Below are 19,426 nucleotides of genomic sequence, written 5' to 3' on the forward strand. Positions count from 1 at the left end.
AGTGGCTCAGAAAAACCTGTCCTTGGTCCAGTCTTATGGCCAAAGACATTCACCAAGGAATCCACCTGGTCCCTGCCGCCATCAGCTCCACCACTCCCTTCAGATTAGCCATGAGCTACTTACAGACTGCATTGAGCCCACCAACATGGCTTGCATGGAGGAAACAACCCGTATTACCCTTTTTAATTATTATTTTTTTTTGCAACAAGCTTAAGGCTCTGTTCACAACTCTATCAACTGCCACACAGTGAGAATTTATGTGGGGGGGGGGGGGGGGGGGGCTCGTGGATCTTGGAACTACACAGGTGAGAAGGATCATTGAACCTAATGGCAAGGCTTATTCACAAATTCAATACGTTGTCAAATTAGATTTCAAACGCAATGACTTCTAGAAAGAAGAAAATTGACTCAATTTCTTAATAATGTAAGACTATTTGATTTAAAAAAAAAAAAAAAGAAAAGAAAACAAAATCAATAACCGAAAACAAAACATTGGCACCAAACCAGTATGAGAGATAATTTTTCCAAAGGAAGAAGTGATATTAATGGAAAAGATTGCCTAAAACGCATGTTCTAATTTACCACAGAAATATAAAAGTTTATAGTCTGAAAATATATTTACTGTATTAAAGTCTATAAGCATTTCAACCAAAACCTGCAGAAAGAACTATGTGACACTTAGCTACAACAATAACAACAACAACAAAAACACATGCAAGACAACCCCCCCAAAGATATATCTACAAAACCAACATGTAGATTTTTAAGACTTTACAAAAACATTTACAGAGAATAAAATAAAATACTTAAGAAATCTCATTTGGAGTCTTAAATACTGTGTATATTGGTGAGGGCATCTTGACTCATATATACAACAGATCTAAGTATCGTAATACAGAAACACAGGAGACATGCAAGCTTTCCTTCTAAATGTTCCCATAGAAAGACTTGCAGATGTTTCTATTTTTCTATTTTAAAAAATCTTCTACTGAAACTAGATTGAAAAAGTTTGTGGATGGGACTAAATTCCAAATTTTAAAAAAAATTACAAACGTTTTAAGTGTTTTTTGTTTTGTTTTGTTTTTTTGAAAGCAGCAGTTAGTAAGTTAGTCATGAGGGTTACAATTCAGTATTCAGTCAAGGCTATTTGTAAGAGGGATTCAGAGATGTAATTGCATTGTCCAAAGTTGGCTGTGATGATTCTCCCATCCTCAGATTCAACGTCACACAGAGAAATCGCCTTTTCACGTTTCCGAGAGGACATTTCCTGGTCTGAGCTGGGCCAGAGAATAAGATCCTAAGTCCTTTCTCTACTTCCTTCTCATGGTTACTTGATTCTCAGTGGTCATGTTTCCCCCTCTGACTCTATTTCTAAGCAGTAAAGGATCATCTGAACAGAAGAACATGCTGAGGTGGTCTGGCCATCTTAACCATGACTCTTCAAAAGCCCCACGGAATGGAAGTACTTAACCCCAGCCATGTCATATGGGAGTTGCTTGGAGTTGCCACTAGTAAGGTGGTGGCAGACAGGGGAGAGTCCCGGATGGCTTGCTACAAGGGACCTTCACTCAGAAGTGGCACTCTCTGCTTCTCATCATGGCTGTCCTTCCAAATTCAAAAGAAACTCTAAGCTGGGCCTGCAAAGGCCATCTACAGCTCCCCAATGACTTGCTGAGGCCCTGGGAAAAGATAGCATGGGACAGGAACAAGGAAGGTAAAGGAACAAGCAGAAGGACCTCTTGAGAGGAGAGAGAACAAAATAGAAGATGGAAACCAGCACCCTACCTCAATAAAGCTTTTAGGGAAATCTGGACACAACCACTGGACTGGTATCTTCCATCCCAGCTCAACATGCTGCAGGTGGTCTGGATTTCAGCTACACTAACTGAACAGCTACCCTGAAAACAGTAACACCAGTGGATCGGCCAGTCCAGCAGATTGACTAAATGACCTGTGCCCAGGTGACAGAACTAGCTTCTTGAAAAGGACTTTATTCAAACAGATAAAACACAGCCATTAAAAACAAGCGGTGTGAAATCCACCTTGGAAATAGTCATGGTCAACCTCAGCCATCACAGACCCTTGATACGTTCAAAGCTATAAAGCATATCTGGTTGTGTCGACAGGAATCAAAGATGGACACTGGTAACAGGAGTTTCCTAAACATTCCCTTCCATTTCCGGGAAGACTCCTGACCCTTAACTTCCCTATGGACAAAACTGGTTTGGTCAGAAGCTGGTCAGAGCATGGGTTTTGTGGGGGGTGTTTCCTATAGAGGAGGCAGCCATAATAAAAAGTCCTTGAGACATGTACAAGGACAAGAGCTGTCTTAAGGGTTTGGGGGAATTAAATATATTTTCAAACTAGATTTGAATTGAACATGGAACTTATCCAATGGAGAAAGTGACAGCAGGCACCTGGTCAGAATCAGGCGTCTTCCTATATTAATTATCTCTGTCTCAGTCCATAGCTCTCACAGTGTAGTAGTACAAGGACACAAGGGAGGTCCAGGTTTCCATTCCATTGCCCTGTGATTGACCATGACCAAGGTGACTGTACCGTCAGGCTCCTCATGGTCAAGGTGGCACAGACTGGCAGAGAACGGAGAAGAGAAATTCCTCTCTTCCTGAACCCTTCTGAACTCGAAGGGCTTTCTATAGAGCAAAGCAAGGCCATGCTAAGGCCCACAAGACCAAGTACACATGACAGCCACTGTTTATAGGGCCCCTTGACCGGTTCTCACACAAGCATTCCACTGTCTGTGTCATCCAACGCGCCGGGCCATGCATTCCTTCCACTTGTGACTGGGACAGCTAGTCCCACTCAAGAGCAGGCAAAGAACCAACACTACCTATTTTGCAGCCTGTCTCCCTCCCCTCTACGAGCCTATGCCAACTCTGTTGCCACATCCCCTCACTGTCCCCAAGGAAGGGCTGAGAAAGGTTGGAAACTCAGAGGGAAATGAAGAGAAAGAAGAGCGGTCAAGGGTGTAACAGAACTAGAACGAATCAGGCACCCTGGTGGTCTGTAATTTTTCCTCTGGGCACATGACCTCACATAGGCTTGCGGCTCCCTTCACAATTGAGTCCTTTCCGTTTCCTGTCTCTTCATCAACTCAAACCCAAACTCCCCCAGTGCAGGTCCAAGGACTTTAACTGGATGATGTACAGCTACTGGAGGTCTCCAGTAACCCAGGTTCACTGAGGCAAGGAGAGCTCGGTGCTGGTTATTCTCCCAGACACATGTGATCCAGAGTTCAGGATTCTGGAAGCAAAAAGGTTTGGACCTAATTTCCTTCTTCAACATCCCCAGAAGGCCAACCAAGACATCAATGTCCATGTGAGGAAAAAAAGGTCATGGAAATCCAAGTCCACTCATCTAACCCAGAGCAAAAAAAAAAAAAAAAAAAGAAAAGAAAAAAGAAAAAGAAAAAAATGTCTCACAATATATCATCCTGAAGTAGGGCTTCCCTGCATCCTTTCTTAATATCACACATTTAGGGAGTGGGCCCTACTTTGGGACCAACTGGGCTGACAGGAAACTTCAGTACTCCTTAATGACAGTGAGTGAAAAGAAAAATGGAACCATGCCTTATCCTAAAAAAGATTAGCGAACTGGCATTATGTCATAAGAGTGACACATAGCGGGTCCGACACAGGCTTGTTCTTTAAAATCCACAAAACTCTTGCTTTCTCATCTCAGAACTTTCCACATGGCTCATTGCAAGAGTGCACCAAACGGCATGAACCTTGAATAGTATTTGGTCCAGGGTAGTATGAAAATAAGATCTGTATGAACAATAGACTTCATAATATATAAACAAAAATAAATAAATCAAATAAATCCGAAGAGAAAAAAATTTCCTAGTAATTCATGTTTTTTTGCAAAACTAGCTTTACATATAATACACATAAATTATCAGAATTTCCACTTACGGAGTTTTAAAAATATATATTTAACAAAACATTTCTAAATGTACAATATCTAGGTTTGTAAATCACTCCGCTGGGTTTTTAAGATCAAGCCCTAAGAGTCACACCTGGTTGCGTTGGAGAGGAGACTGAAGCTGGGCCTAGGGGCCTACGAAGTCATGTGCTCCTTGGCCTGTGGATTCCCTAAGATGGCTGTTCCCTGGTCCCAGATCACTTAACCAGAGAGCCAGATGGCCTCATCTCCGTGTAGACACAGCCTGAGTTGGAAGGATGGGGGAGGTTGGTCTTCCCCTTCTGGACCATGGTGGAGGAGCCAGCCGTGCCTGCCAGAGCCTTAGGAAGATGTACCTCCTGGAAGGTTCTATGGCTGACTGGGATGGGGATACAGGACGGAGGCCAAGGGTGCTGCGCTTCCCACCGTTACACAAAATCAAACCAATGAGGAACAACCAAAGGACACAAGGAATGGACACGACCCTATAGGCAGGGAGATAGACCCTGACAACCTCCTGGCTAGGGGTGGACCCTGGGCTCCGATGGCAGAAACACAAGGCCCAGCTGGAAGTCAGGGACCCTCAAAGAGTTGGGGGGGGAGCAGGTGTGCTGGGGGCCCTTCAGACTTCATAGATCTTGTCCTGCAGGTAGCTGAACAGGGAGTCCAGGCCTTTGGATGAGCTCCAGAGCTGTTTCAGCATGAGGCACTCCTTCTCATTCACGTCCTCCAACACAGACTTCAGGAAGCTTCGGACCAGGCATTTGGACTCCTCCAAAACCTGGAAGGAAACACACAACAGGTGAGCTGGCTCGGGGCTGAGGTCCAGCGCTGTGGCCCTACAGTGTCCACAGCTGCGAGGAGGGTAATCTTGAGCCTGGGGCTTCAGGGGCTGTTTAGCAGCATTGTCCTGAGTGGCTGCTGGGTAGTCAAGGTATTGAGCCTGCTAACCATGGGATGACTCAGAGGAGAGGCGTGGCACTCGGGAGCCTTGCCTTTTCCTTTTATCCAAAGGTGACATATAATAAATACCATTTTCTCTCTCTCTCTCTCTCTCTCTCTCTCTCTCTCTCTCTCTCTGTGTGTGTGTGTGTGTGTGTGTGTGTGTGTGTGTGTGTGTGTGTGTGTGTGTTCCTCCATTCTCCAGGCTCAGTAAGAATACACTTTCTAGGTTTCCTGGAAAGAGTTTCAGAGCTGAAACAGGTCTTAGGGAAAGGAGGAGGGTGAGTGAATAAACCCAGACAGTGGTTAAAAGAGAATCCACATAAACTCGGTAAGGCATGTGGTCCATATTACGGGCACGGGTGTCCACCACTACGGAGACCATCATTGTCATCCTGAGCAGCACTACTGGTGGGTTGCATACACACAGTAGGTGTACAATAAATAGCTGAGGAGAAGAGGCTGAACAAACACCCATGTCAATAGAATCTGGACATCTAGGTGAAAAATACGTGTAGAGGAGGGAGAAGGCATGATGTCGAGGGTGTGGCCCACAGACCTAGCCTAGCACCCTGTTTCTTTAAGGACAAGGACATAGGTTCTTATCCTCCAGTGTCTCTGTCTCACTCTGGAACTGGCCCTGAGGCTCCATGTTTTAGCCTTTCTTCCCTTTCCCCACAGGAAGTTCCCCTCTTATGCCCAGAGTCTCTGTCATGGCATTAAAAAAAAAAAAAAAAAATCACCCAACATTTAATTAAAACGTAGCACCTCCATGGAGGTGTAGCTCGTCTCTTCTTTACTATATCTCTGGAGTCCGAAATGGACATGTAGATGTGGCAAGCACTAGGCTGGATAGAACAAATAAAACACAGTGGCAAGCAATGAGGTCTGGTCTCTCCCCCTGGGCTAGTTTCATCCTTGACCCATACAGCCCTGGGCTTTCCCTTTCCTTAGAGGCTGTAGCTCTGGTGATCTTGTAAGTGCTTGAGAATTTCTCTCGACACAATGCTTGCTGCTCCAGAGTACAAGTCTCTCCCATGAGCCCCTTCCAATTGGGCATGGGTGAGAGTATGCAGTACTCTGGGCTTCTTCCTCTAACTTAGGTTTTCTGTGCTAAGAAGCAGTAAAACCCACACTGGAGAAAACCTTTCCCCTAGCCCTGCAGGTCCTCTGTGGGACTGCAGGATGGCTCAGTTGTCACAAAAGCAGGAGGAGGACCTGAGCTTGATGCCCCCCAGAACCCATGTAAAATGCTGGGTATAGTGTTGCACAATTTCAGACCTAGCACTGGGGATGTGGAGGCAGGAGCATTCCTCGGGGGTTCACTGACCAGCTGTTCTAGTCAAATTGGCAAGCTTCGAGTATTGTGAAAGACCTTGTCTCAAAAAATAAGGTGGGGATGACAAAGGAAGAAACTCCCAGTTGGCCTCAGGAACATGCGCGTGCACACGCACGCATGCACGCACGCACAGTCTACTCACAAGGAAAGTACATGGACAACACGGGGACTCACCACGGCACTGCAAGATGCCATTTCCTTCACGCGCAGCATGACCTCTTGGCTGAATGTTGTGGGCCAGAAGACCTGGGACACGAGGCCTCGGCTGCACGCCTCTTGAGCGGTGAGTTTCCGCCCACAGAACAGCATTTCATTGGCCTGAAAGAGCAAAGGCGGGAGAAAGCTGAGGGCACAGGGTTCTGTCTATGTCCTCTGGGGAGCCCCGGTGCAGCTGGGCACCAGTGTCTGCTCTGAGGCAAGATTCATAACCTAGGGTCAGATACACTGAATGAACTACATACAAAACCTGTCACAGCTCTCATTAAATTGTCAGAAGAAACCAATGGGTTTGCTGAAGCTCTGTGCATCCAACAGTTACACGCCCCCAAGTCGCGTCCAGCGGCTGCCTTTGGGGTTCATTTCAGTGCTGATAGCATGGCCCTACAAAGGTTGGTCCAGGAAGGAGGAGATAATCTACCTACATATTAGCCCTTGTTACATATTAATATTACATATTAATTTATGAGGGAAGAAGGAAGGCGCAAAGGCAGGGAGGGACTGGAAAAAGATGGAAAGAGGGAGAGTAAAAACTTATCAGGAGGACCATTATATTTAAAAAAAAATACACCAATTAAAAATATCTGCATCATTAAGGACTCAAAGATAACATCAAAGTAGAGAAACCTCATCCAGTGGCCAGGGGCACGGATGCTATGCAGGTGTGAGGGATGGGACACACCCTCCTTGGCTGGACTGCCTCTGCTTCCCACTCCTCAATGGATTTCCCTCTGTTTTAAAATAGTTGTCACAGGCATTGCTCTAGGCACTCCTGGGTTTGGCACTTTGGGTTCCCCAAAGCTGGGAGTGCTTAAGGACTGGTCTGTGGCTTGATTCTTTGGTGGAAGTGGTGAAACTTTTAAGAAATGGGGCGCTTGGCAGATACTTTAGATCACTGAAGGCAAGATGTACACTTGTGTACACTTGAAGGAGACTATGGGGCCCTGAGGTGTCTCCTTCTTCCTCGCCGGGACAGAACAAAGAGAACCACACAGAACTCAGCTGAAAATAGATGTCTCCAGGCACAGTGTTAGAATCACAGACTGAAGACGGGAAAGCAGAGATGAAGCCAGACAGCTTAAACATTTTTATAGCCATAGACATGGGGAGGTGCTGATGTGAGTGGAAGCACGTGGCTCATGTCAATAGTAAAGCGTTCACCTCCCAGCTCTGTGCCACAACCACAGGGGCCGAGAGCCACCTTGAGACATCCTACAGTGCCGGAGCCCAAATGGATTCTCGGTCCCACCTGTTGGTCTGGTCCATGCGAAAATTGGTGCCTAAATCAGGACAGGATTAGAAACAGGAACTCATGGGAACACACTGAGCATCTGCCATGTCCTCAAGGAAGCTGGGGAAAGTGGTATCTGGGAACTGAACTCAGGCCCTCGCGCTTGTGAGGCAATCCCTTGAGACGAGTTGAGCAAATCCCTCAGCCCACTGCCCGGCTGACAGCTTCCTTACCCATGGGAGCTTCGGTCTGCCACACATGGTCACTGGTGCCCTCCTCCTCATGGGACTGTGTATGGCCCCAACACACAGCAAATGCTTTCTGTGTCCTGCCACTACCATGGTGGACTCTGAGAAATGTGGCCATTGGCCCACAGCACTCAGTTCTCACAAAGACACAGCTTTACCAAACAGTAGTGAGGCATAAAGGACACATTGTGTGCATGGGGGTGCCTAGCACACAGTAGGTAAACAATGATAGGGAGTATCATTTCCATCAGACACCAACAGCTTTGAAGACCCATTGGTCTGGCTGAGATTAACCTGGCTTTAGTCACAGCAATCCTGGGCCATCAGAGGATGCCAGACTAGAGTCATCAGGTCTAAGGGACACCTGGGTTTCACTCATAGTGCATTACCATATTCTAACCCCAGTAAAGAGTTCCTGGGGAGATCCAGCCACATGCACCTCAGATTGAGAAGCTATGTAGGAAGCAAGAGGCTTACCAGCGCCACACCCAGGATCTGGGGGAAGGTGTAGGAGGAACAGCCAGCAGGTGTCAGGCGGATAGTAGCGTATGGTGTCTGAAACCAGGCCTTCTCGCTGGCCCATACAATGTCACAGAGTGGTAGAATGGAGGCTCCCAGGCCCAATGCTGGCCCATTAATGGCTACCACGATGGGCTTCTTAAACTGGATAAAGGCCTTCACGAAGTCCCTGGAAACACATAGAAGATGCTCTTTAACTAATAGCTTGCATTTGCTGGCCTCTGTATACCCTTGGTTCTCCCATAGGTCGAAGCACAAATCCTGGTCATCAGAAGCAGGCAGAATCCAGCCTGAGGCCACATGCCCACTTACCCCAAACCACAGAAAGGCCAGATTCTCAGAAGGGATGATGGGGGTGGCTACACACCCTGTTCACTTAGTTCTATGCCTGACATGGCACCCCTGTGCTCAGTGCTCCCCTCCCTTCAACTCTCAGAAACCATGACCTTGACAGTAAGTTCTACAGCACGCTACATGCTGGCAAGTTGTATCCGTTAAAGGATGATACGCAGGAACGTCACAGTTCTGAACAAGAGGTAAAGGTAAGGCATCCTTCAGATAGCCCTCGTGGATAATTCCATCTGAAGGGGAGAACAAATGATCTAACATTACTGACCAAGATGCAGTGCCTGGGGAGGGAGGGGTGACTTCACTGTTCTTAGAGGAATTCTGCTTTGGGCCAGATGATCACTTTGAGTGACGCTGAAGCTTCAGGTGGTGTGCGTGGGCAGGGCCTAGCAACACCTACGATTTCTTCCAATCCTAGGATGGTCTAGTTCTGAATTACCTTCTGGTATGCCAGAGTCAAGGTTGGTCCCACAGTGCGTATGAGGGTCTAGTGTTAGGATGGTCTTGGGAAGGATGCTGGGCTCCCATCAGGAAGTGGACTCAAAGCTAGAGAACAGGGTGAAGTTTACTCTGCATCAAGGGTATAGTATGTGTCTACCTATAAAACAGGGCCACCAAAAATGACTTATTCCTCCCAGTCATAGTTCCGTGGGAGAGGGGGAGGGGGAGGGGGAGGGGGAGGGAGAGAGAGAGAGAGAGAGAGAGAGTCTGAGACATGAGTTCAGGTGCCTGTGGATACCACAAGAGCTCACCAGATCCCACAGAGCTGGAGAGGACATAAGACCCTATGGAGCGGAAGTAGCAGATAGTCATGAGCTGCCTCATGTGAGGGCTGGTAACTGAACTCAGATCTTCTGGAAAACCTGAACCGTTATCTCCAGGCCCTACAAATAAAAACTCCTTTTGCCTTTAAGTGCTATCTGCCTTTCCTCTAGTTGCTATACAAGATCTATAAAATGTAGAAGATTTATCTGGGCATGGAAGAAAGGTACAAGCTATCTAGTGAAGCTGGCATTCATCATCATGGAAGACTGGGAATCACCCAGAAGTTACAAGAACAGAATCCAAACACCTATAACCTCGGCCTGTCCTAGCTTACCTCTTTGAGATTTTCTCCTGCCACTCTTGACTCTGCCCATTGTACATGTCCACAGGCCTCCATCACAGCTTGCAATTCCCCTACTGATAGTCTGATTGCTTTTTTTTTTTAACCCTTCTTCCCATGTAGCCCCCAAGAGCACTCACAGACCTACCTGTGGCACTGCCTGTCTTCTATCAATGTTAAAATTAGCATGCCATAAACAGCCACTGAAGAAACACGCTGTCTCCCATAAGGGACATCAAGATGGTCTGTTTCTCTCTTATTCCTGTACTTCTACTAACATTTCTCAGTCTTCTTTGAGTGTAGACCACATATTACCCCCTCCAAGTGAGTACAGTCTTCTACCATGAAAATCTCAAGCCTGGTCATCTAGGTGGACACGACAGACAGGGAGGATGCCAGCAGAGCCACAGGATGGAAGGGTATGGATTCTTAAGGCACTGTTTGGAGGACAGCCATGGAATGGATGGCACATTTATTTACTCTTCCATGTACAAGAAGTAAATTTCTGGTCCCACTGAGTCATTATTCATTGGGAGTTTATTTGTTATATCAGTTAATGCTTAACTATACACACAAGGAACTGAGTCAATACGTTCTGTTGACAATATTTCCCCTCCCATCACTTATCAAAACTGAGCCACCATAAATTTAGAGTTTGTTTGTTTGTTGTATCAGCTATTGCTTAATTAACTAATACATACATGGGACTGAGTCAATACGTTCTGTTGACAATATTTACCCTCCTAGCACTTATCAAAAGATGTGATTACAACGGCAATAAGTTGGAATCAGATTGTACTGTAAGAAAGATTGCTTTATATTCTGCTAAGGTGGGGAGACCTTACTATCTCTGTAAGTCACTGGGAAGTACTCAGCTTTGACCAAAAACTGCATATCCCATTGCCTGAGATGATAGATTCACAGTGGTCACTGCTAATCCTGTTTTCACTTCAAAGAGTAAAATCCCACTACCAATACCCTATGATGACTGGTTTTGCAGTGGCTATCACCTGGATTCCCTTCCTCCCCTCATGGTAGGGTTTTAGATCACTGGCTTATTTTCACTAATACAATTTGAGTCTATTAAGGATATAGACCTTTCATGGAAAGTCCAGCGAAGCCAAGAATTTGGTAATTTTTTTTTTATTATACATCCCATTTCTAAGAACCTGTGTACAGTTCTACAACTAGGATCTGAGACTTACAGACTCCTCAAGCCTCACCTTCCTCTAGCACAGACTCCCTCTGAGGAAACCAAGGACATCAGCATAGCCCTCCGGATACACTACCCACTTTGTCAGCCGCCCTCAGCTACGGAAATCCCGTAATGATTAAACCATCTTCTGTGCTGTGCGCTTTAGGCACTGCTGATGTTCTCATACCCCACATGAAAACTGCTCAGGAACCAACAGCAACCCTCACTCCACCCAGAGGCTTCCATTTCAGGACTCAGAGACTTTTGCTCTGTGTGAGGCTAGGACGGACCCCAAAGAAGGTGATGGGTTTGAAGCACACACAGCCTTGGCCTTCCACCACCAGCTCTTCCAGTTTCCTTTCCTGATGTAAGTGTGATCTATGGGACCCTCTTACCCTTTTTTTTCTTACCTCAGGCATAAGCTCTCTATCACAGGGGCCCAGAGAATGCAGAAGGCAAACAGCAAACAGGATATTGCATTACAGACCCGAAGCTCAGATATCTGATCCCACTTGAGTGGCAGCGCTGGGCTCTGAGGCCTGCTCTCTAGTTCCTTCAGTCTAACTCTGGTCTTTTGCAGATCCCTCCTCACCCATACCCTGTGTCTGTAGCCTGAACAGGCAAATAGGATACCTGACAGGGCATGGAACACCAAAGGAGTCTGACAGTTTGGGTTAAATCTCAACTCTGTCCCTCACTAACAGTCAGACTTTATACAAGCTGGCAGGTTTGTAGAGCCCTATTGTTCTCCCTCTAGAAAATGGGAAAGTCAACACCGGGTAGCCATAAAGCTAAATGAGAATTAAACAAGAGTAGCACGTGCCTAGCACATGAGGAATGATGGGTCGGGCTGCTATGGCAGGCCTATGTTTCTGTCCTCAAGGTGTGACGGGTGAGCCGAGGGCACTTATCTCTGGGGGGCATATCATCTGTGCCTCTGCCTACCCTCCTTTGATCCCTCACCCCTCTGACAGCTTGATCCTTGCCTATTCTTTTCCAACCATCTCTTCTCTCATGGTTAACAACAGGGGTTTTGTTTTGTTTTGTTTCTGGATCTCTCAACCCACGATGCACTAAGTCCACACCAGGGACAGACCTCCTATTATGTCCAAGAGTTAGGTGTTCTCTGCCCTGGCCAGAGAAGGGACCACAAGTGACGCTGTGCCTGCAGAGGCGCTACTCCACTACAGAAGAGTTCTCAGGACCTCCTGAGGCATCTGAGCTTGGGAAATCCTCCATCCCTCCGGTCTCTCTGTGCTGTCATGTCTAAGAGAGTCGGTGAAGCATAGGATACCTCCTCCTTGCTCACTGGTCTGCCTCCTCCCACCCACAAATTAGCAAATTCTACTCTGTCCCCAGCATCCTGAAGAAGTCCCTGTGCTCTGCTTCAACACACCAGCCCCCTGGCATGGTGCATGTCTGAGCTCCACAGGCCACATCTCTCCAGAGGTAGCCCTGGAGATGCTTTCAATATCTTCTCTCATCCCCCCCCCAACCCCACTTTGGGGTTCCTTAATTTACTCAGACTGGAAAATGAGATGCCATGTTAGGCCTAGACTCCAGCCACATTTCTGCTCTAGCGTCTTTGTGGCTTATATCTTAATCCCCATCTGACTGTAACTCTGATTGACCCCAGCATGCCAGGCCGATGGGCAGAAAAGTTCTTGACCCTCAGTTTTAATAGATCTGAGCCATGCAGGGCCAGGTCAGAGGAGAGATGCTCCTCTTATCTGAGAGGCCAATAGTGAAAAGCTGTAAGGATGGACTATGAGGTAGGGTTCCCTGTTCAGGTTCCCTCCCATGGTGACTCAGCTACAAGCCCTTTCTTTCTTCTAGTGAACTGGCACTGACTCTACTCCACTAAGCCTAAGACCGACCCAGAGCTGTCAGAGCTGATCTGTTCAGTCCCTACCTGGCATATATTACCAACCATCTGTCAGAAGAGATGATCCTATGGATGCTATAATCAGACATTACTAATCATCTATCAGAAGAAATGGCCCTAAGGATGAAGGATGGAATGGACTTAAGGCTGCTATGACAGTGACCACAAACCATGGCTCAAAACAACCTTCTGTAGTGTACTAACAACAAGAAGTCCAAAGTCCAGGTTCTGGTCCTTTCTGGGCCACTGAAGCAAGGGCTTCCCAAGCCTCTCTTTACCTGTTAATGGTGCTAGCCCTCCTGGATGCTCCATGGTTGGCAGGTGCCTCACTTCAGTCTCTGTCTCTATGTCGCATCCCTTTTTCCTGTTTTCATGCCTAGCCCCAATGTCATCCCTTTTCTCAATTTCAAGGGCAGCTCCCATGATATTTAGAGCCTACTCTAATCTAGGATTAATTCAGATTAATTCAGTTTTGTAAACTTAATAGGTTAAAAAAGTGCTCTATCCTCGCTCTGGGGACAAGAGGTCCAGAGTCTCGGTAGCTCGGCCTGCATGAAGGAAAAGCCTGGGACACATCTTAAATGTTTTCCCAGGCTGGAAGCACCACAAGCACCACCACTGAGATTAGTAAACCAGGTACATCCTGGGAGCTAGGCTTCCTGAGGTCACAGACGGGCTCTGTGGACCCTAGGGCCCAGTCAACAAAGAAGGAATCATCCTAGTAGCTTCATTGATCCTTCAAACTCATGCAAGGCCAGCACTGGGAAGACACAGCTGAGATGGGGCAAAGCAGAGACTGCAGGGCACAGCCAGGAGGAAGTGGCTATACCCTGGAAATGGAGAATGATATCAACACCTTGATTCCTTTTCAGCAATGGGCCCAGGTTTCTTAGTTCCCTCCTGGGGAGGATTCTGCATGGGAAAGCACAGGGCATTCCTGAGCAACACTTCACTCAAGGCTGGACCGGAACTCACACAAAGGAACGCCTTCATGTCACCTGCTACATCCTCTTACACCCTAGTGACCTCATGGGAATCGGCCTCTGCTGTGATTCAACAGGGCAGTGAGACCGGAGGCCCTGAAGAGTCCCCAGTGTGCAGCCTGAGGTGCCAACACCCCACATGCAGTAAGTAAATGTTCCTGGTTTTGAGACCAAGGGCTGGGACTCAGCTGTGTCTCCTCTGTTTCCTCCGAGCACAGCACAACACCAAATATGCCTTTCCTGGGATGGTTCACTGAGTGACAGCTGTCAAGTAGCTAAAGGAAGTGGCTGGGGAGTTCATTCATTCATTTGCTTTTGTAATAAATAACTGGGAGGGGCTAAAAAGTGCTAGCTTTGCAAGCATGTGGTGGTGTTTTTTTGTTGTGTTGTTTGTTTGTTTGTTTTAAGTAGAGCTTGATAGCCTATGCTTGGAATCCCAGAGCTGGTGAGGCAGTGACAGGTGGCCTGGGGCTCACTAGCCAGCCAGCCAGCCTAGCCTGCTGGACAAGTACCAGGCCAGTGAGAGACCCTGTCTTAAATGACAAGGTGGACAGTGCATGAGGGATAACATCTGAGGTTAACCTCTGGCATCTGCATGCATACACGTTACCACACCTATACACATGAAAATACACACACACACACACACACACACACACACACACACACACACAAAATGCGAGTGTGCACACACATAAAATAAACAACTAACTAAATAAATAGGGAGACAATTATCCATTGTCCTGAAAGGGGTACAAATAGTTGCCCTGCGTGTCACCATTAAGACCCCCATATGTGACCCACAGACTTTGAGAGGAGCGATTCCCACTCACTGTGTCTACCAATACACAGTTACCCAAAGTATCTCTACCCTCTCTTTAGATAGCTGAGTCACATCAGGTCCAGGATACAGACATGTCTACACAAGCAAAGACCCCACCACAAGGCAGACGCAGGATGCATCTCGGGCATTGCCAATGCAGGCTTTAATGAGCAAAACAAGTGTGTTTTTTAAACCAGAATGCAGCCTAGAGAGCAAAGCATGCCATTGGGGCCATGGACAAAAATACAGGCTAACCAGCTCAGGCCCACAGTTCAGATGCAGAAATGGAGCTGAGTGGTAGAACATTTGTGTAGCATGTTCAAAGCCCTGGGTCTGATCCCTGGCATTGAAAAAACAAAACAAAACAAAACAAAAAAACAAAAAACAAACAAAAAAAACAAAAAAAAACAAAACCACATTTCAGATAAATCAACAATAATTTTAAAATATAGTATTATCCTGGTTTTCTGAATGTTGCCAAGGATATGCTTACACTAAAAATAAAACCCCACATTGTTTGAAATAAGTTTACCTGAACAGCCTGTACTATCATTTGCTAAACGCGGTTATCACTGGCAGCCCCACCCCCACCCCAAAGCATTCATTCAAAGAGAGGCCAGCCTCACCTGATGGCTTCTGCAATCCGTGTGCTTTCCTTTCTCCGGTCACTGGACAGCCGGCCGATCAGGTAGGAATAGTCCAGGCCACTGCAGAACACACTGCCCACTGCACTGAGCAGCAGAAGCTTGCTGTCGTCTGTGGCCGCGTTGCACAGTGCTCGCCGGACTTCCTTCATGATCTGCAGGCAGAGGTGAGTTTGCAGAGCTTTGAATGTCTGAGAACGTCAGCTGAACGAAAGCACATGTCCAGACCCAGGAGAGAAATTTTACCAAACCAAAGCCTTCAAGTGCCACCCTCAGCATAAGCAAAAAGGATCAACTTATAGTTCCTAGGGTCACTGGTCCAGACCTGGGATACTGGTGTGCACTCGGCCAGTCTCTATGAACCTCTGCAGACCCAGTTGAGGTACTTGCTGGTTAAACCCCTTACAAAGTGTGGGTAGAATGGTCCTGTGTATAGCGTTGGTGAGCTACACAAGCCTCTAGATGGCTCAGTTAAATTTTTCCCTTGTTTTATCTCCTTAGACCCTTGCAGGGGTTATAGGTGGCCCATGGTGAGCAAGCTTTAGCATTGAAACATGACCAAGCTCAGGGTCTGCCACGAACTGTCCACAACACTGGGGACCTGCTGGTCCAGGACAGACCACCTGGAAGCTCACATTCTTCGGAGGAATCGTGAATTCTGGACTAAGATTATCTTGTTCTCCCCTTTGTGCCATCACAGGGGCTGTGGCTTGAACAAGGATCAGAATGCCACCTTCTTAGTCCCTGCTGAATTCTGGAGAATAGCACAGTGCCTTTGTGGTATAGACATTGAAAGGTGGCCCATCGCAATTCATTAATTCTCACAGCTGCTGACTCTAACCTCAAACAAAAGAAAACAACAACAACAAAAAAAAAACCCAAAAAACAAAACCAAAACCAAAACAAAAATCCTGCTGTGTTCTCATGCCTAGAAGCCTTCACTGAGGGTAATGCTGCCTCCAGAAGTGTCTTGGCTCTGATAACTAAGCCTCCCACTAGGCTGTGGGGTGGTGAGGGAGCTGCTCACTGAACAGGAGGAAGTAGAGAGAGCCTCTTCTGTCTGAGGGTACTGAGGTTGACACAGAACCAGGAGCTGTAGCTGATGCCCTAACACACACACACACACACACACACACACACACACACACACACACACAGAGAGAGAGAGAGAGAGAGAGAGAGAGAGAGAGAGAGAGAGAAACAGACAGATAAAGACAAAAAGACGGAACAGACACAGGGAAGGAAGGAGGGAGGGAAGGAGGGAGGGAGGGACAGAGAAACAGAGAAAAGCAGAGCCAGCATGCAGGACCTCAAAGGCTGGCACTAGATGAACCCACACCTGTGGCCATCCACAGTCTGACTCTTTCCAGTCATAGCCCTGCCACAAGTACTGTCCATACTGTCTACACAATTGCTCCTAAGAGCCTGGGCATTCAGGATGACCCACAGCAGTTTGGCCAGTATGCAAAATGCAGGCTTCCTGGAGAGGGACCAGGAACTTGCATTGGAATCTAATACTAACTACCGTGGCCCTTCCTTCAGCCTCTCCACCGCATACCCTCCACATTAGAGTCAGAACGAGCTGCTTGAACTTTTTCCACAGGTGAACTTCCCCACAAGAATTTAAAACCCCAACACAAAGTTCTGAGTTACAACACCAAACAGCAAAGAATCTTCAAGTTAAAAAATAATAAGAACAAACAGCTACAGCCATAGCTGTTTCTATAGTAGTTAAGAACACACCCTGCTCCTGCAAAGAACCCACGCTGGGCTCCTGGCAGCTATGTCAGGAGCCTCAAAACTGCTCAAGAACGCAGCTCCAGGAGCGTGGCCTCTGAGATACTGCACTCGTGTGCATAAAATCACACTCAGATGCATGTGTGTGTGTGTGCGTATGTATGTTGTGATATCAAAAAGTAAAATCTTTTAAAAATTAATGAATTGACTGATATGGAAACTGGATATGAGCTAGTGGTTCCCTGAGGCATTTCATAAAAAGAACACAGAAGTGCTTTCGAGAGAAACTGAAACCTAAGTCACATGGGAACTTGGCAGGGAAATAATCCCACTGCAGACAAGCTCACGACAAAACGACCAGGCATTGGAGAAATAAGAACTGACACACAAGTGGGAGGGCCACAACAACTTTGAGTAATATTGGTCTAAGAAACTATGACATTTTAAAATAGCCAAGTAGGAGTAAAGGGGGCAGGTAAAAAATGAAGACTAACAGATAACAAAATGAAAGGATTTAAAGGAAGAGGACTTATCCCATGAACAGCAAAGTCATGAATCTCAGTTTAGATTAACATCAGACTAAATGGAGCTGCAGGGAAAATAAGCAAACTGGAAGGTCTGAAGCCATCTCCCTGAGCCCAGATCAGAGAAGCAGACAGAAAATACAAACAAGAGGGTAACAGTTAGTGTAAGGCATGAAGGCTAAAACAGGTGCTGAAGGAGCTGCCTTCAGCGGTCTCAGAACAGGCAAGGCTGCGGCTGAGACTGGCTGAGACCGGCTGAGACTGGCTGAAACCGGCTGAGACTGGCTGAGAAAGGCTAAAACCGCTGAGACTGGCTGAGAATGGATATAGGTGGCCTGCATTCCTACCTGGAGGCTGTAAGGGAGAACACACTTGCTGCACTTCCCCTGGCTCCTGGCCCCACTCTCCATCTTCCAGGTCATCAATGGCCATCAAGTCTGCTCACTGTTTGCTCCACCTCTCTCTGACACTGACTATCTTTTTCTGTTGCTCTAAGGACCCTGTGGTGACATGGAGACCATGGAGACCCTCCCTTCCAAAACAATCTCATCATCTCAAAGTCAGCTGAAAGCAACCTTCAGGCCTTCAGAACCTTAACACCCGGGCATGTGACTTAACATTGTCTTGGGTTCTGAAGTTAAGTCAGGAGCATCTTGGGGGGGAAAGAGTTGAAGCCCGTTTAATACAAATCTGAATTCTGAACATCCCAAAAAGTCAATAGAAAGCAAAGATAAAACTTCAAATATCTGAAGGCAAAAGAAAGCTTACCTCAAAGGTAAACCTCTGACTTGAGGATAGCTCTACAGGAGAAAGCCATGGTAAAAATTGGAGAGGTTTATTACACTTAAGACTCTCGAAAAATATAACGACAAAGGCATGGAGTTCAAGCAGAAGAAAAGTGTATTCAGAAAGAAAAACTTATAGGTAAATCTAGAAAACGTTCAATCTGAGGGAGATAGGCACACAGCAGACAGAATGGATGGGGTAGGCTTTGAGGAAAACCTGAATGGCCAAAGCTGACAAAAGGAGTGTGGTAGACATATCTATACGGCTGGCCTGTTCCTTGTGTCCCCAGTAGCTTTAGTTGCCGACTTGACCCAGTACGAGACATCTCAGAAGGGAAGCCTCCATTGAAGAATTGTCTAAATTAACTGTGGGCATGTCTGACGTAAGAGGGCACAGTCCACTGTGGGTGGCACCATTCCTAAGGTAAGCAGCCATGGGTTATATAAGAAAGCTAGCTGAACATGAGCTAGAGAGCAGCGTTCTTCCACAGTTTCTGCTTTCAGGCTCCTGCTTCGAGTCCCACCCTGATTTCTTTCAATGGCTGACCTGGAAGTATAAGATGAAATAAACAAACCCCTTTCTCCCACTGTGTTGCTTTTGGCTTGAGTTGTTTGACACAGCAACTGAAAGGGAAACTTCAAACACTGGATGCTGTGGTGATGCTGGCTGAGGCCACAAGCAATGGAAGAATGAGAGGCTGAAGGTGGGCACTGAGCACCTGTCCTAACAGGAAAGTGGACAAGCTTTGAATTGTGGAGTCTTGTTTGCTGGCTCATTCCAGAAGGGACTCTTTCCATTCCCATGCTAATGTTCCCGACAAGAAAAATGTTCCTGACACCGCACCTTCTGATCGCAGAATACAGTCAATGTATCTAGTCAAGAATGGACTTCTCACTTGTATGGTCAATCTACCCAATGGCACTTGTACAGCTAGGAGAAGAAACTCGACTCTCACCAAGAAAGGGTCCCTTCCAGTC

The 19,426-nt window shown here is 46.8% G+C and overlaps 1 protein-coding gene across 1 annotated transcript in view; it reads right to left on the reverse strand.

Annotated features, from left to right (window-relative positions):
* Positions 1-4,423: 4,423 nt before the first annotated feature.
* The window catches only part of Cdyl2 (chromodomain Y like 2), a 149,996-nt gene continuing 134,993 nt past the window's right edge, over positions 4,424-19,426 (reverse strand). The window contains exons 4-7 of the mRNA XM_051168622.1: positions 15,385-15,557; positions 8,378-8,588; positions 6,380-6,523; positions 4,424-4,705 (exon numbers count right to left, since the gene is read on the reverse strand). Of these exons, the coding sequence (XP_051024579.1) occupies positions 4,547-4,705; positions 6,380-6,523; positions 8,378-8,588; positions 15,385-15,557 (687 nt within the window). The 3' untranslated portion in view covers positions 4,424-4,546. The remainder of the gene's footprint in view (positions 4,706-6,379; positions 6,524-8,377; positions 8,589-15,384; positions 15,558-19,426) is intronic.

The sequence above is a fragment of the Acomys russatus genome, chromosome 26 (assembly GCF_903995435.1).
Source record: "Acomys russatus chromosome 26, mAcoRus1.1, whole genome shotgun sequence".
Lineage (NCBI taxonomy): Eukaryota > Metazoa > Chordata > Mammalia > Rodentia > Muridae > Acomys > Acomys russatus.